At 33.2% G+C, this 13,906-nt stretch overlaps 2 protein-coding genes across 2 annotated transcripts in view; one reads left to right on the top strand and one right to left on the bottom strand.

Annotated features, from left to right (window-relative positions):
* Window positions 1-13,906, bottom strand: part of rassf4a (Ras association domain family member 4a) — a 28,126-nt gene that overhangs the window by 2,395 nt on the left and 11,825 nt on the right. Inside the window, exons 5-7 of the mRNA XM_073833898.1 lie at window positions 4,314-4,459; window positions 1,638-1,708; window positions 1,279-1,439 (exon numbers count right to left, since the gene is read on the bottom strand). Of these exons, the coding sequence (XP_073689999.1) occupies window positions 1,279-1,439; window positions 1,638-1,708; window positions 4,314-4,459 (378 nt within the window). The remainder of the gene's footprint in view (window positions 1-1,278; window positions 1,440-1,637; window positions 1,709-4,313; window positions 4,460-13,906) is intronic.
* On the top strand, window positions 7,362-8,464 carry LOC141325300 (protein DEPP-like). Its single transcript, XM_073833899.1, has 2 exons — window positions 7,362-7,444; window positions 7,883-8,464. Exon 2 carries the CDS (start codon window positions 7,884-7,886, stop codon window positions 8,268-8,270), a length of 387 nt encoding a protein of 128 aa, XP_073690000.1. The 5' UTR covers window positions 7,362-7,444; window position 7,883; the 3' UTR covers window positions 8,271-8,464.

The raw sequence follows: 13,906 nt of genomic DNA, 5'->3' as shown, positions 1-13,906 counted from the left end.
ATTTAGAGATCACTTTGAAACTGCATTTAAACTGCATTTTGGAAGTTCAAACTCGGGGGCACCATAGAAGTCCACTATATGGGGAGAAATCCTGAAATGTTTTTTTCTCAAAAAAACATTATTTATGACTGAAGAAAGAAAGATATAAACATCTTGGATGACACTACACTACCAGTCAAAAGTTTTTGAACAGTAAGATTTTTGACACATGATTCTTTAGAAATCATTCTAATATTCTTATTTGCTCCTCAAAAAACATTTATTATTATTATTATTACTATTATTGTTGAAAACTGAGTAGATTTTTTTTTGATGAATCTGATCTTCAATTTAAAGCAGCCTTGCTAAATAAATGTATTAATTTTTTTCACACACAAAAAACTTATACTGTCTCTAAGCTTACGAATTGTATAGTGTATAATGTTACAAAAGCTTTTTATTTCAGATAAATGCTGATCTTTGGATCTTTCTGTTATTCAAAGAATCCTGAAAAAAATTACTCAACTGTTTTAAAAATGAATATTAACAATAATAAAAATGTTTCTTGAACAGCAAATCAGCATATTAGAATGATTTCTAAAGGATCATGTGACACTGAAGACTGGAGTAATGATGCATAAAATGTAGGTTTTATCACAGGAATAAATTACATTTTAAAATATATTCAAATAGAAAGCAGTTATTTTAAATAGTAAAAATATTTCACCACATTACTGCTTTTTCTGTATTTTGTATCAAATAAATGCAGGCTTGGTGAGCAAAAGAGACTTCTTTAAAAAACATTAAAATTCTTACTGTTCAAAAACTTCTGTCTGTCTGTCCACATCTGCAGAGGCACCAAGCCAACTCATATGACCTTTAAGGACCATTTATGAGAGAGGCAGGTGACTATCGATAATAAAAGTACATGGTTCAGCCAAGGGGAAGGCCTGCACAGGAAAACACTGCCTCTCAACACCTGCATCCATCTCACAACACCGATGTACAACATAAACACTTAGACGAAGGACACTTCCTATCACAGATGCTGCTGTGGCACTTTATGACAGCACAGGCCCCTTGCCAGGCACAAGGCGTGCTGTCTTTCATTGAGCTCTATTGTACTATTGTCCTCAATTCGGAGCATGGAGGAGTTCCAACACCAAGACGCTGCCCTGCTGATCTCTAGGTGAAAGCTTTATAGACAGTCACAGTTCGAGTGCACCGAGTTTAACTGTGCTTGTGCTTTTTTATTATATTAAAGTAAAAATATTTAAACCTAGAAGTTGTTTAAATTACTTTGTGGTTGTAAAAATGGCCATTGATGGAGAAGCGGTGTCTTTTTATCCTCTGGGAATCAGCAGTGCTGTGGATTTTGGATCTTCTTTGGATATTCACAAAACTTGCGTCACTTCTCGTTCTCAGTAGTTGAGGGATGTCCTCCTCAGCACTATCCACACCTGAAGCAGAACAGCAACCAGAAACAAGAGCAAGCTTATATTAAGAAAAAGTGTTCAATGATGTGTTGGAAACACAAAGTTATGCATTTTATTCAGTTAAAATTATAATCTAAAACAACCACCAACACAAATCAATAACATGTTTGATCATATCTTCCTAATTGTGTGTGGAGAGATATGAATGATTTTCACACTCACTGGGTACAGGTGAGGCACTGATTTTGTTGTTGTTGGGCTCTGAACAAAACTGGTGTTCAGCATTTTCATTCCTGTAAACAATAACAGCACAATAAAAATACATAATGGAAGAGAAAAATAATTTCCATGGAAGAAACATTAAATTTAGTTTGACTATCTCAAGAGATTATACTACATATGTGACCCTGGACCACAAAACCAGTCTTAAGTCGCTGGGGTATATTTGTAGCAATAGCCAAAAATACATTGCATGGGTCAAAATTTTTGATTTTTCTTTTATGCCAAAAATCATTAGGAAATTAAGTAAAGATCATGTTCCATAAAGATTTTTTTTAAAATTCCTACTATAAATATATCAAAATGTAATTTTTGATTAGTAATATGCATTGTTAAGAACTTAATTTGGACATCTTTAAAGGTGATTTTCTCTGTATTTGGATTTTTTTGCACCCTCAGATTTCGTATATCGTATATGTATATCGGCCAAATAGTGTCCTATCCTAACAAACCATATATCAATAGAAAGCTTATTTATTGAGCTTTCATGTGATGTATACATCTCAGTTTTGTAAAATTTAACCTTATGACTGGTTTTGTGGTCCAGGGTCACATATTATGAGTTTTATTGTCTATTTATTTAAATAAAAATGTTTGTGTTAGTTGTGTTAGTAATACTTGTGACAATGTTACAAAACATTTAAGTCATTTTATTTTCTAGCAATAAGCCTTATTGATTGTACATAAGCATTTGAATTGTTTCACACAATTTTAGATACCATATAATATTTGATCAATATTTAATATGAAATCTAATAATTTTTGCTATCTTTTTTTTATATTAATCATGAAAGGTGCCATGAATACATATTTTTGTACCACTGGGAAATTATTATAGTTTTTATTAATATTATGAACTAGTTTTGATTAATTTTGTTTTCATTCAAAGTTTTAGTAATTTTGTTTTGTGTTTTTATTACTTTTATTAGGTTTTTTAAATATGTCTATATATATATATTTATTTATTTTCAATTGAAACTAAATTACATTTTGTAATTATTTTATTTTGTGTAAATAAAAACTTGATTTTTCTATTAAAACCAATAACTGGAATCTTTCATTGGAAAAACATCTGACATATCTGTTAATGCTATACAATAATTTCTTTATTGATTTTACACAAGCCTTTGATTTAAATGTCACACTTTTTAGATATCATGTAATATGTTATCAATATTTAATACAAAATCCATTAGGGGCCAGTGTTATTTTAGTTGACATCATTGAGATATTGTTACAGTTTTTATTAATATTACGAAGTAGTTATGTAGATTTTTATATTTTGTTTTCATTTAAAGTTTTATTAATTTGTGTTTTGTGTTATTTTTATTCGTTTTTAATGTCTATATAGTTTTCTTTTTTTCCAATTTAAACTTTTTTTTATATTTTATTATTTATATTTATTTTTTATTTACTTTATGTTATTTTGTGTAAATAAAAATGTTTTATTTATGGTTTTAGTTTTACACTTAGTTAACTACAATAACCCTGGAAAGTGCCAGCAATTCATTAATTAATGCAACTCATGTAAATATTTTTTTAACTAATTTTACAGAAGCATTTGATTAAATTTCACACTATTTTAGATCTCATGTAATAGTGTATTTAATTCGAAATCGAATAATTTTCTATATATTATTCACGAAAGGTCCAAGTGTTATTTTAGTTGAGATCACTGAGATATTGTTACAGTTTAATATTTTATTATTAATATTATTAAGTAATTAAGTAGTTTTATTTTTATATTTTGTTTTCATTTAAAGTTAAAGTGTTAGTCATTTTGTTTTGTGTTTTTGTTATTTTTATTATTTTTGTTTATGTCTATATAGTTTTTTAACTATTTATTTATTTTTTCAATTTAAACTAAATGAAATTTAATGAGATTTAATATTTAATTTTATTTCATGTAATAAAACGTTTTATTTATGGTTTTAATTTTACATTTAGTTAACCACAGTAACCCTGGAAAGTCCCAACAATTAATTAATTAATTAATGCAACTCATGTTAACTTTTTTATTAAAAACAGTAACTGGAAACTGGATTTATCTGTTGATGCAACAATTGGCTTGTATAAACTGACAATCTTCTTATGCTCACATGCTGAATGTTTTTGCTTACGGTATCAAATCAAGGTCGCTGCAGCTTTGAGCATTAGAGCTGATTAAAATTTCCATGATAGAGAGAAGAGCTGCACGTGAGAATAAGAAGTAGCCAAGGACTGTGAATAACCAGTTCCTCTGTTGGTGAAAGAGCAACACCACACAACCACAGCTTTCACCCAGTTTCACCCAAATGCCAAAATGTTCCTCAAAACAACTTTCTAATAATGAGCACAGGTCATAAACACCTACAGAATTACAGAACTGCATCAAATTTCAAAGTAATAATTAGTTGGCTTTTAGAAAAAATACACAGTATGATTAAATCTGAGCTATCCGAGAAAGATAAAGGAGCAGCCATTTAACCTACATAAAACACACTCTACACCAAATCCTGGCTCATGCCTTGAGATGTCTGTGACTGAGTTAATGAGAGAAACAGATGGAGTTATGACCTAATGAAGGAAAGGACACATCTGGGTGTGGTGTAGCAGCAGCATTCAGACTGCTCCACCCACCTGCTGGACTCTGAGCTCTCCGACCTCCACGCACTCGTGCAGGCATAGCGAAAGCGCTCGTTGTCATCGTGCATTTGAAGTCTGATTGGCCTCCTCAGGCCCCAGGAGATGTTGAGTAAACCCTCCACGATCAGCTCACCCTCTTCCTGCAAGAAATAATAATAATCATCATTAACTTCTTTCTCAGATGGAGGAAATCCTGCTGGCTCATGTCTCAGCTCTGTTTCAAGTGTACGTGCTGGAAAGGCAGTTGCAAACCACAGATATTCAATTGGAGGCGGTGAAGTTATGGAAAGTTACTTTGGGAGGAGTACAATACACAGCACACGTACCAAATGTTTGATTCTGAACAATGATGTGCTTTCAATTCAATAATATTCACTGTCAGTTAACTTACTCAACAGCAATATATACAGTGGTTCTTGAACGTCTGCGAACCCTTTAGAATAATCTATATTTCTGCATAAATATGACCCAAAAGATCATCAGATTTTCACGCAAATCCTTAAAGTTGACAAAGAGAACCTAATCAAACAAATGAGACAAAAATATAGACTCTGTCATTTATTATTAAGGAAAATGATCCAATATTACAAATCTGTGAGTGGCAAAAGTATGTGAATCTCTAGGAGTCCATCTGTTTAGAGGTATTTTCAATCAGTGGGATGACAATCATGTGTCATTGCCTGCCCTGTTTTATTTAGAGAACAGGGATCTATCAAAGTCTGATCACGTTTTGTGGAAGTGAATCATGGCATGAACAAAGGAGATCCCAGAGGGCCTAGAAAAAGAGTTGTTGTTGCTTATCAGGTTGGAAAAGCTTACAAAACCATCTCTAAAGAGTTTGGACTCCATAAATTCCCAGTCAGACAGATTGTGTACAAATAGAGGACATTCAAAACGACTGTTATTATTGACACACTATTGTGCTATTTTAATACTGTAAGGTTGCTTTGACACAACTTGTTTTGTAAAAAGCGCTGTATAAATAATCTTGACTTGACTTGACCAAAGAAAGGTTAAAGAAGAACAAAGTTAATGTTGTAGAATGGCTGAGTCAAAATCCGGACCTTAATCCAATTGAAATGTTGTGGATGGACCTAAAGCAAGCAGTTCATTGAAGAAAACCGACCAAACTACCAAAAATTACAAAAGATAGGTACAGTTGAGGTCAAAGTTTACATACACCTCGCAGAATCTGCAAAATGCAATTCTTTGGTTTTTCAGCATTTTTGTATATGTGAACCCTTTCAAACAATGACTTTGACATCCATATTTTTACACTGAGGCCAACTAAGGGACTCATATGCAACTATTACAGAAGATTCAAATGCTCACTGATGCTTCAGAAGGAAAAACGATCAAGGGGTGTAAACTTTTGAATAGAATGTGTAAATTTGTCTTATTTTGCCTTAATATTCATTTTTTTCATTTAGTACTGCCCTTCAGTAGCGACAAAATATACTTACATGTTTCCCAGAAGACAAATTAAGTTGAATTTACCCTGATCGTCAAATTCAAAATGTTTTCACCCTCGGCTCTCAATGCATCATCTTTCCTTGGAGCATCAGTGAGCATTTGAACCTTCTGTAATAGTTGCATATGAGTCTCTTAGTTGTCCTCAGTGTGAAAAGATGGATCTCAAAATCATACAATCATTGTTTGAAAAAGTTCAAAAACACAAAAATGATTTTGTGGGACCCGGAGGATTTTTCTGAAGAACAGCTGGCAGTTTAACTGTTCAGGACAGACAAGGGACTCATGAAAAACTATCACTAAACAAAAAAAATAAACACAGCTGTGGATCATTCAGGTAACAACACAGCATTAAGTATCAAGCATATGTAAACTCCAGCTCCCCAAAAAAGGTCATTTTTATAAATTCAACTATTATTTTCTCATCTCTTCTTTATATGTAAACATCTTTTATGTGAAATATATTATTCAAGTCAGTACTAAATAAAAAAATAACATGCCTTTTGTATGATCCCTCTTTTTTGGTAAAATAACTCACATTTTGCAAATTCTGCAAGGTGTATGTAAACTTTTGACCTCAACTGTAGATAGATAGATATACTGCATGCAGATCCTTTCAAGCCAAAACGTGCCACTTAATCATAGTCTTAATCCAATAAATGCCTAAATCAACAAAGTAGATAAGTCTCTTCCGTTCACATGCAAAGCACAATATTGTCTTACTACTGCATTAGAGAGAGCTAAATATACCACAGAGATTAAACCACAACATTCAGGACAGCTCATTAAAATAGCTAGATACATGAACAGTGTCACAACCTTTTATTTTTGTACAATTAAAGAATTCAACCTAATTTGATGAGCACCTTTCTCAAATCGTTTCAGCTAAAGGGTGAATCTAAGGTGAGAAAACACAATTCACAATAATACACATCTTATATTAATGCCACAGCATTTCTACTTAAAACCCCACAGACACATGACACATTATTTCAACAAACAACAAAACCACTGTGTTTTAAATGAAGTCCTTTATGGTGACATTTACATAATTATATAAATGGAAGAACTTGTGTCAACAATTTCAGTCCCAGCCCGAATTCACAGAACTTTATTTTATTCTCAATTGTTCAGTCCTCAACAGGAGATTCTTGTGATTCTTTAACTAAATAATCATTCAACACAGTCACAAAGCAAGACAGAGGTCAGAGCTGCAACCCACCAGACTTTTCCCCAATGGATCTCTAAGGGCCTACTCTTCAACAAAAAACCTGTGACCAAAATAAACTTTTGTAATGGTGTTGGCAGCTGTTGTAATTGTGAGTGAGTGCAGTCAAGTGTTATGTAGGTGGAGGGCTGAGGGCTCCCAGGGCCTCATTGTTACTGCAATGTAAACATTCAGGGCAGCTGCGACGGGGTCCCATTGGTCAGCTTCCTCTCTACTCTCCGTTCAGCACACACACTCTTCCTGTCAGGCATGCAAGGTCAAACGCTTAGCTAAATTTAGTGCCATTAGCCTTGGCTTATGGTCCTTTACTGCCAAGAGCTTATAAAAGGCGGTGAGCTGCCTCTGAAACCAGATCAAACCAAACACAGTCTCAGACACAACCTCTGCACAACAATCAGCGCTGTGATCCTACAAGCTTGTCCTACAGGTAAGTTTGAGATATTTGATTTACTGAATGATCTATCCTCTTAATAATAAATATTTCTTGACTTTCAAAATAAAGTTTCTCAAAAAAGAAACTTTACCATCTATAAAACCTTTCCATTTCACAAAATGTTCTTTGCAATGGAAAAATGTTCTTTAGATAATAAAATGGTCTTCACAATAAGAAAATATTATTCTAGGATATTTTGGAAACCCAAAATGTTTCTTCTATGACCTTTCTGTGGGAAAAAAAAATTGCACAAAAGGTTCCTGACAATGGAATAAGTTCTTTAGATTTTTAAATTGTTCTTCACACTATAAAAACAATGGTTCTTTTAAGAACTGATTACTAAAAAGGTTCTTTCGTGAACCAAAAATTGGTTCTTATATGGCCTTAAAAGGAGAATGCATTAATAACTAACTATGTTTCATCTCTCTCCAGGATGAAACCCACAAGATTACTCTTGTCTGTGGCTCCTCTACCGACAATAACAGAGTCGCACGAGGACCTCTCACAGTCCTTGGAGGAATACATGAACTCCATCAAGGAACTTGCCCAGCCTGCTTGTGGCCCTTTGAGGATATCTAGGAGGCGTAAGCCCGTGGGGAAACATGCTGGTTCTACATCAGCATCACGTAGCGCTTCCCGGGCTTTGCAGCCCCGTCGCGCTTCCCTGGGTCTGGACGAGGTCACGCTGAGGTTTAACAGTCAGGTGGACCGGGGCACTAAAGACCCACTGGACTGGTTGTTTGCGCAAACGCACTTACAGTCACATGGAGAGGATTTGCACAGGACTGACAGCGCACCTGCTGCTTTGTTGTTACTCTAATGATCCAAAGCATAAAGACAATGCTGATGGGAGGATAACACTGAACGAGTGATGGATAAACTCAATGGAGGATCTCATGAACTGAACTTCTTAATTTATTGTCTGAACAGACGTTTTGTACAAAGATGCTAATGTTTACATGTTGTTTTCTATGTTGTTGTTTTTTTAAATAAAAATGTAAGAATGTTTTTTGAAAATTTAAAAATGTTGTTTGTGTCCTTTACTAAAATATCTATCTATCTATCTATCTATCTATCTATCTATCTATCTATCTATCTATCTATCTATCTATCTATCTACAATTAAGGTCAAAAGTTTACATACACCTTGCAGAACCTACAATTTTTTTGACCAAGATAACAGGGATCATACAAAATGCGTATAATTTTTTTATTTAGTACTGACCTATACTGAAGATATTTTACATAAAAGATGTTTACATATAGTCTACAAGAGAAAATAATAGTACAATTTATAAAAATGACCCTGTGCAAAAGTTTACATACGCTTGATTCTTTATACTTTGTTGTTACCTGAATGATCCACAGCTGTGTTTTTGTTTAGTGATAGTTGTTCATGAGTCCCTTGTTTGTCCTGAACAGTTAAACTGCCTGCTGTTCTTCAGAAAAATCCTTCAGGTCTCACAAATTATTTGGTTTTTCAGCATTTTTGTGCATTTGAACCCTTTCCAACAATGACAGTATGGTTTTGAGATTCATCTTTTCACACTGAGGACAACTGAGCGACTCATATGCATCTATTACATAAGTTTTAAACGCTCACTGATGCTCCGGAAGGAAAAACAATGCATCAAGAGCCAGGGTTGTAAACTTTTGAACAGAATAAAGATTGTCCTTATTTTGCCTAAATATCTTTTTTATTTCATTTAGTACTGCCCTTCAGAAGCTACAGAAGATACTTACACGTTTCCCAGAAGACAAAATAAGTTAAATATACCCTGATCTTCAAATTCAAAAAGTTTTGAACCCATTAATGCACCATGTTTTCTTCTGAAGCATCAGTGAGTGTATGAACCTACTAGTTTATAGAGTCCCTCAGTTGTCCTCAGTGTGAAAAGATGGATCTCAAAATCATACAGTCATTGCTAGAAAGAGTTCAAAGACACAAAAATGCTGAAAAACCAATGAATTTGTGGGATTTTTAAGGATTTTTCCGAAGAACAGCAGGCAGTTGAACTTTTCAGGACAAACAACAGATTTAAACTATCACAAAAAACAGCTATGGATCATTCAGGTAACAACACAGTATTAAGAAGTTTTTTTGTTTAAAGCTGATAAAAAATGCTAATGATTATAGTCAATTATTAATGTATGAATACACATAGATCACATGATGCACTTATAATGGTAAGACTAGGGGAGAAAAAGTCAAATAGTGCAACATGAATAATAATATTACCATCAGCATATAAATATGTAATGGCAGTTCTAGCTACCTATCACTGATATAAACAATTCTGTACACTTTCATTTTAACAGATAAGGAATAGCTTCCCACAGTATTATCCCTTAAGCAAATTATGCAAATAAAACAAGGCCAGAGACTAAAATACAACAGTAATATTCTTTGTGGCTAGAACTACATATACTTTCATTTCAGGTCCCCAAAGCAAGATAAGATATATTTGTGAAAGATAGGTTTAAAGGGATAGTTAACCCCAAAACAATCTGTCATTGTTTATTCATTGACATTCTTTAATAATACCTTCTTTTATGTTAAACAGAAGATATATAATTGTACAGGTTTGTAACAACATGAGGGTGAGTAAATTATCACTAAATCTTTTTAGTGTAAACGATAATTTAAGTCCAGTTCTGAAGCTAAGGGTGGCCTCTGTTGGCTGCTTTTAAAATTAAAAAGTAATTTTTAATTTACAGCATTTTCTAAACACAACCAGCAGAGGATGCTCAATGAACAGTCTGATTCTGACCTTCTACTTGAGGACACAAAGGAAACATGTTGTAAGAAAACCTCTTTTAGTAGTGTCATCATGAATCATAAAAATGTTACAATGTGTAATGCAGAATAGTAGATTTTAGTTTCATTTTAGTGGCTCCTAGTGTTTTCCATCCATTTCCATCACAATAATCCCAATATGAAAAACTCACAGATATAGAAATTAATGGTTGCAATTTATTTCACAGTACATGTACTTACACAGTACCTACCTAAGAAAGTTCTGGTAATATAAGGTAACTACATGGGGTAGGGTTAGGTTTAGGGGTGGATCAGGGTTAATACCTAGTTATTACCTAGTTTTGTAAATACTACTATAAGTACATAGTATGTATATGTGTAACAGGAGTGTAAATAAAGTGAAACCAAATCAATAGAATAATTGCACAGAAATTGCAGAATTATTGCAGTGCATGACCGACTGTACAGAAAGTACAGGAAAAGCAATTAAAAATGAGTAGACATGAGTTTCTGTCTATTTGTAAGTAGTAGCTACTACGTACAGGTCATTTCACAGAAATTGCTTAAAAAATGAATTCATTCTTTCGTTTATAGACCTACTTTACTCAGACAAAACTCGGATGTGATGCACAAACCTGGCAAAATGTCAATTCCAGTGATTCGTTTTTCCTTAGTACTTGACTTGTGTAAACACGCTTCCAGAATTGGAGTTCTGTAAAGTCTAATTTTTACACGCAACATGTACAATCAGAAGTTCAGCAAACAGATTGTGGGTGATCGCTTTATTCTGCGGAATCTGAGACTAATCTCTTATCTCTAAAGTCTAAATAAACACCAAAGAGCAATATGACGGAAATGTGATCTCGCAAAGTGTTTCCTACCCCAACCTCTAGATGGAGCCGTTTGTGAACAGTAGGTTAGGCTGGTAAAACTAAACAAATTTACCTCAACGGCAGTTACTCGGCTAGTCGCTGTTCAACTACAAAGTTACTGTCTTCAAATGTTACGTGAAAGAAAAAGAGGAGGGCAAAAATATGTTTTTTCATGTTTTCATGTTTTTAAAAGTCCTCAAAAATAAATAGGACACTGGTAAATCATCTTCATTCTATACGTTGTATTTTGTCATTATACACATCTAATTTTGGATAAACATCAATGGAGGAATTTTTTGGGGGTTTAGATGGTGTAGTTATTTACTACCTACCTACTTCCTTCCTTCCTACTTTACCAGACGTTACTATTTGTTCACAGGTTCAACGACATCTTCTCACAACAACATGCTCACAAAAAATTGTTTTTAATCTTTGTTTTTAATAATTAAATAAATTCTAACCTCTTTCAAATTTGTTGATTTTAAGTGTGATGTCTTTAAAAACCTGTTCTGATCTTGTTTAAAGCAATATTATTTTCAGTTAAAGTCACTGTTTATACATTTGTAGACCTGTTCTGGCATTAATGCACTCAGGTGTAACAAAGTAGCTGGTTAAAGTTCCATAAGAACGTCACTATCATTATGGGGAGCTGGAGCATGACAAACCCATTCATGAATGCTTACTTACTTTAGGCTCCTGCAATCCATCACCGTTACTTGTTTCCTTTCAGCACTCTCACTTTACCATGAACCTTAGTCTTTATCTTATGCAATGTCTTTCATCAATATCTGTACTTATCTGTACTTATCTGTCCCCTCTCTCTCTCTCTCTCTCTCTCTCTCTCTCTCTCTCTCTCTCTCTCTCTCTCTCTCTCTCTCTCTCTCTCTCTCTCTCTCTCTCTCTCTCTCTCTCTCTCTCTCTCTCTCTCTCTATACAGATATTATCACATGGTACTATCAGTTTATCCTCACAATACCTGTGACTCAGCCTCATGTGATAATCCTGAATAAAAGAAAAACTACCTTTCCGAAATACCCCCGACAGGCAATTACTCAGTGAATTTACAAAACAGGTTTTTCCATCGCAAGCATGTCATAATTTAGAACTTTGCCAAATGTAAATTATTCCGATACAGGACCTGTAGCAGTAAGCTGTAGAAACATTTGAGCATGAACTTCATTCAGTCACATTAGAATTTAAAGTTCACTTTCATTCACTCACACAGAGATAAACAATGTAAACATATAAAAGACACCCACACACACATATAAACACCCACGTTTTATGGTCTTCCAGTCTGCACAAATGTTGCAAATGCATAAATAAAGCACTTCCTGTTCAATGTATGGCTTTAGTTGCAAAAAGTAATATATTATGCATATAAAGTGTTTTTACACACAATGGCTAAAAAGGCAGTTATTTTAGACACTAAGTGTGACACTAAGTGAGCAGTGGAAAATCTCTTTACTTTCAGTATCGTACTGACTGAGGTTAAATTTGACCAAACTTGTTCTAAAAACACATGCAGCCTGCAGGGATTTCCCAGAGACTGTAACAGATCCAACAGATCATACCAATGCGACAGACTGTCCTGTTTGCTGACAGATCAAATGAACTTCCTATTAAAAACACTTGGTAAGTTACTTGTCAAGATAAAATTAAAAATAATTAGGAGCTTTGTACTCTCGGTCATGTTCACTGACAGAAACAGCTTGTAAATAATTTGTAGATAGTTTAGTAAATAATTAAATCTCTTCCCATGACCTTGCCAGTGCCATCAATGTGAAAATGGATAAAGGGACTTTTTCACTAGCCGTGCATGTACATGCATTTATTTATTTTTTTACCAAAGTAACAAAAATTTTGATTATAATATGGGCAGAGCTGGGTAGATTATTTACAAATTGTAATCCGTTACTGATTCCAAGACAAAAATTGTAATCTATTACATTACACATTTTGGGTAATATAATCAGAATACTATTAAATTACTTTTGACCTAACTTGTTTATCACATTGATTTAAATATAATAATTTTGTACCATACAGATGTAAAAATATAAAGAGTAAGAATATGTATTCCATTAGTTGTTATTAACAACATGAAGTGCGACAACATTATATTACGTCAAGATTTACCAAAATGGTGTTTGTAAAGGAATTGCAGGGACTTTATGAGTTTAATGAAAAGCTAATAATTCATTAATTATTAAAAATATTACATTGAAATAAATTAAATATTTTATTTGTTTACCTGCATGTCGTGTGAACATTAACCAATGTCAGAGAAGCAATGAACATGAAAATATGATGCTTAATTATTAAAATACTTATTTTTAAAATCTCAGGGGCACTTCAAGTATATAAAAGAGAATATAAGAGGATCAGATGACAAAAAAAGTTTGTGAATTCATGCATTTTAATGCGTTTGAAAGCTAAATCCTTCCAAAGACATAGATATACATGGTTAAATAACCAATGGTGATATTCAAATAAAATATATAATTCAAATAAAAATCAGTATGTTTTTCAGTAGCTGATGCAATTTTGAAACACTAATAATAATACAATTTTGAAAGACTAATAATCTTTGTGCGAAAGTGCGCAAAATTTGAAGACTTTCTATTGCAGTATAGGCCATTTTAGAAAGGAAAAAAGATACAAGATAAAAAGAGGAAATCTTTTTTAAAAGATAAAAAGAGGAATTAGAGAGAATCAGTCTTATGAATAATTTATTGCTATTGTGTAAATAATATGTAATCATGCAATCCATAAAAAGGTAACTATAGTCTGATTGCAAGTATTTAAAATGTAATTTCATCTAAT

This window comes from Garra rufa, chromosome 2, assembly GCF_049309525.1.
Source record: "Garra rufa chromosome 2, GarRuf1.0, whole genome shotgun sequence".
In the NCBI taxonomy this organism is placed as follows: Eukaryota; Metazoa; Chordata; class Actinopteri; order Cypriniformes; family Cyprinidae; genus Garra; species Garra rufa.
The sequence above is the reverse complement of the archived record's forward strand: the minus strand, read 5'-3'. Positions and strand labels throughout refer to the sequence as shown.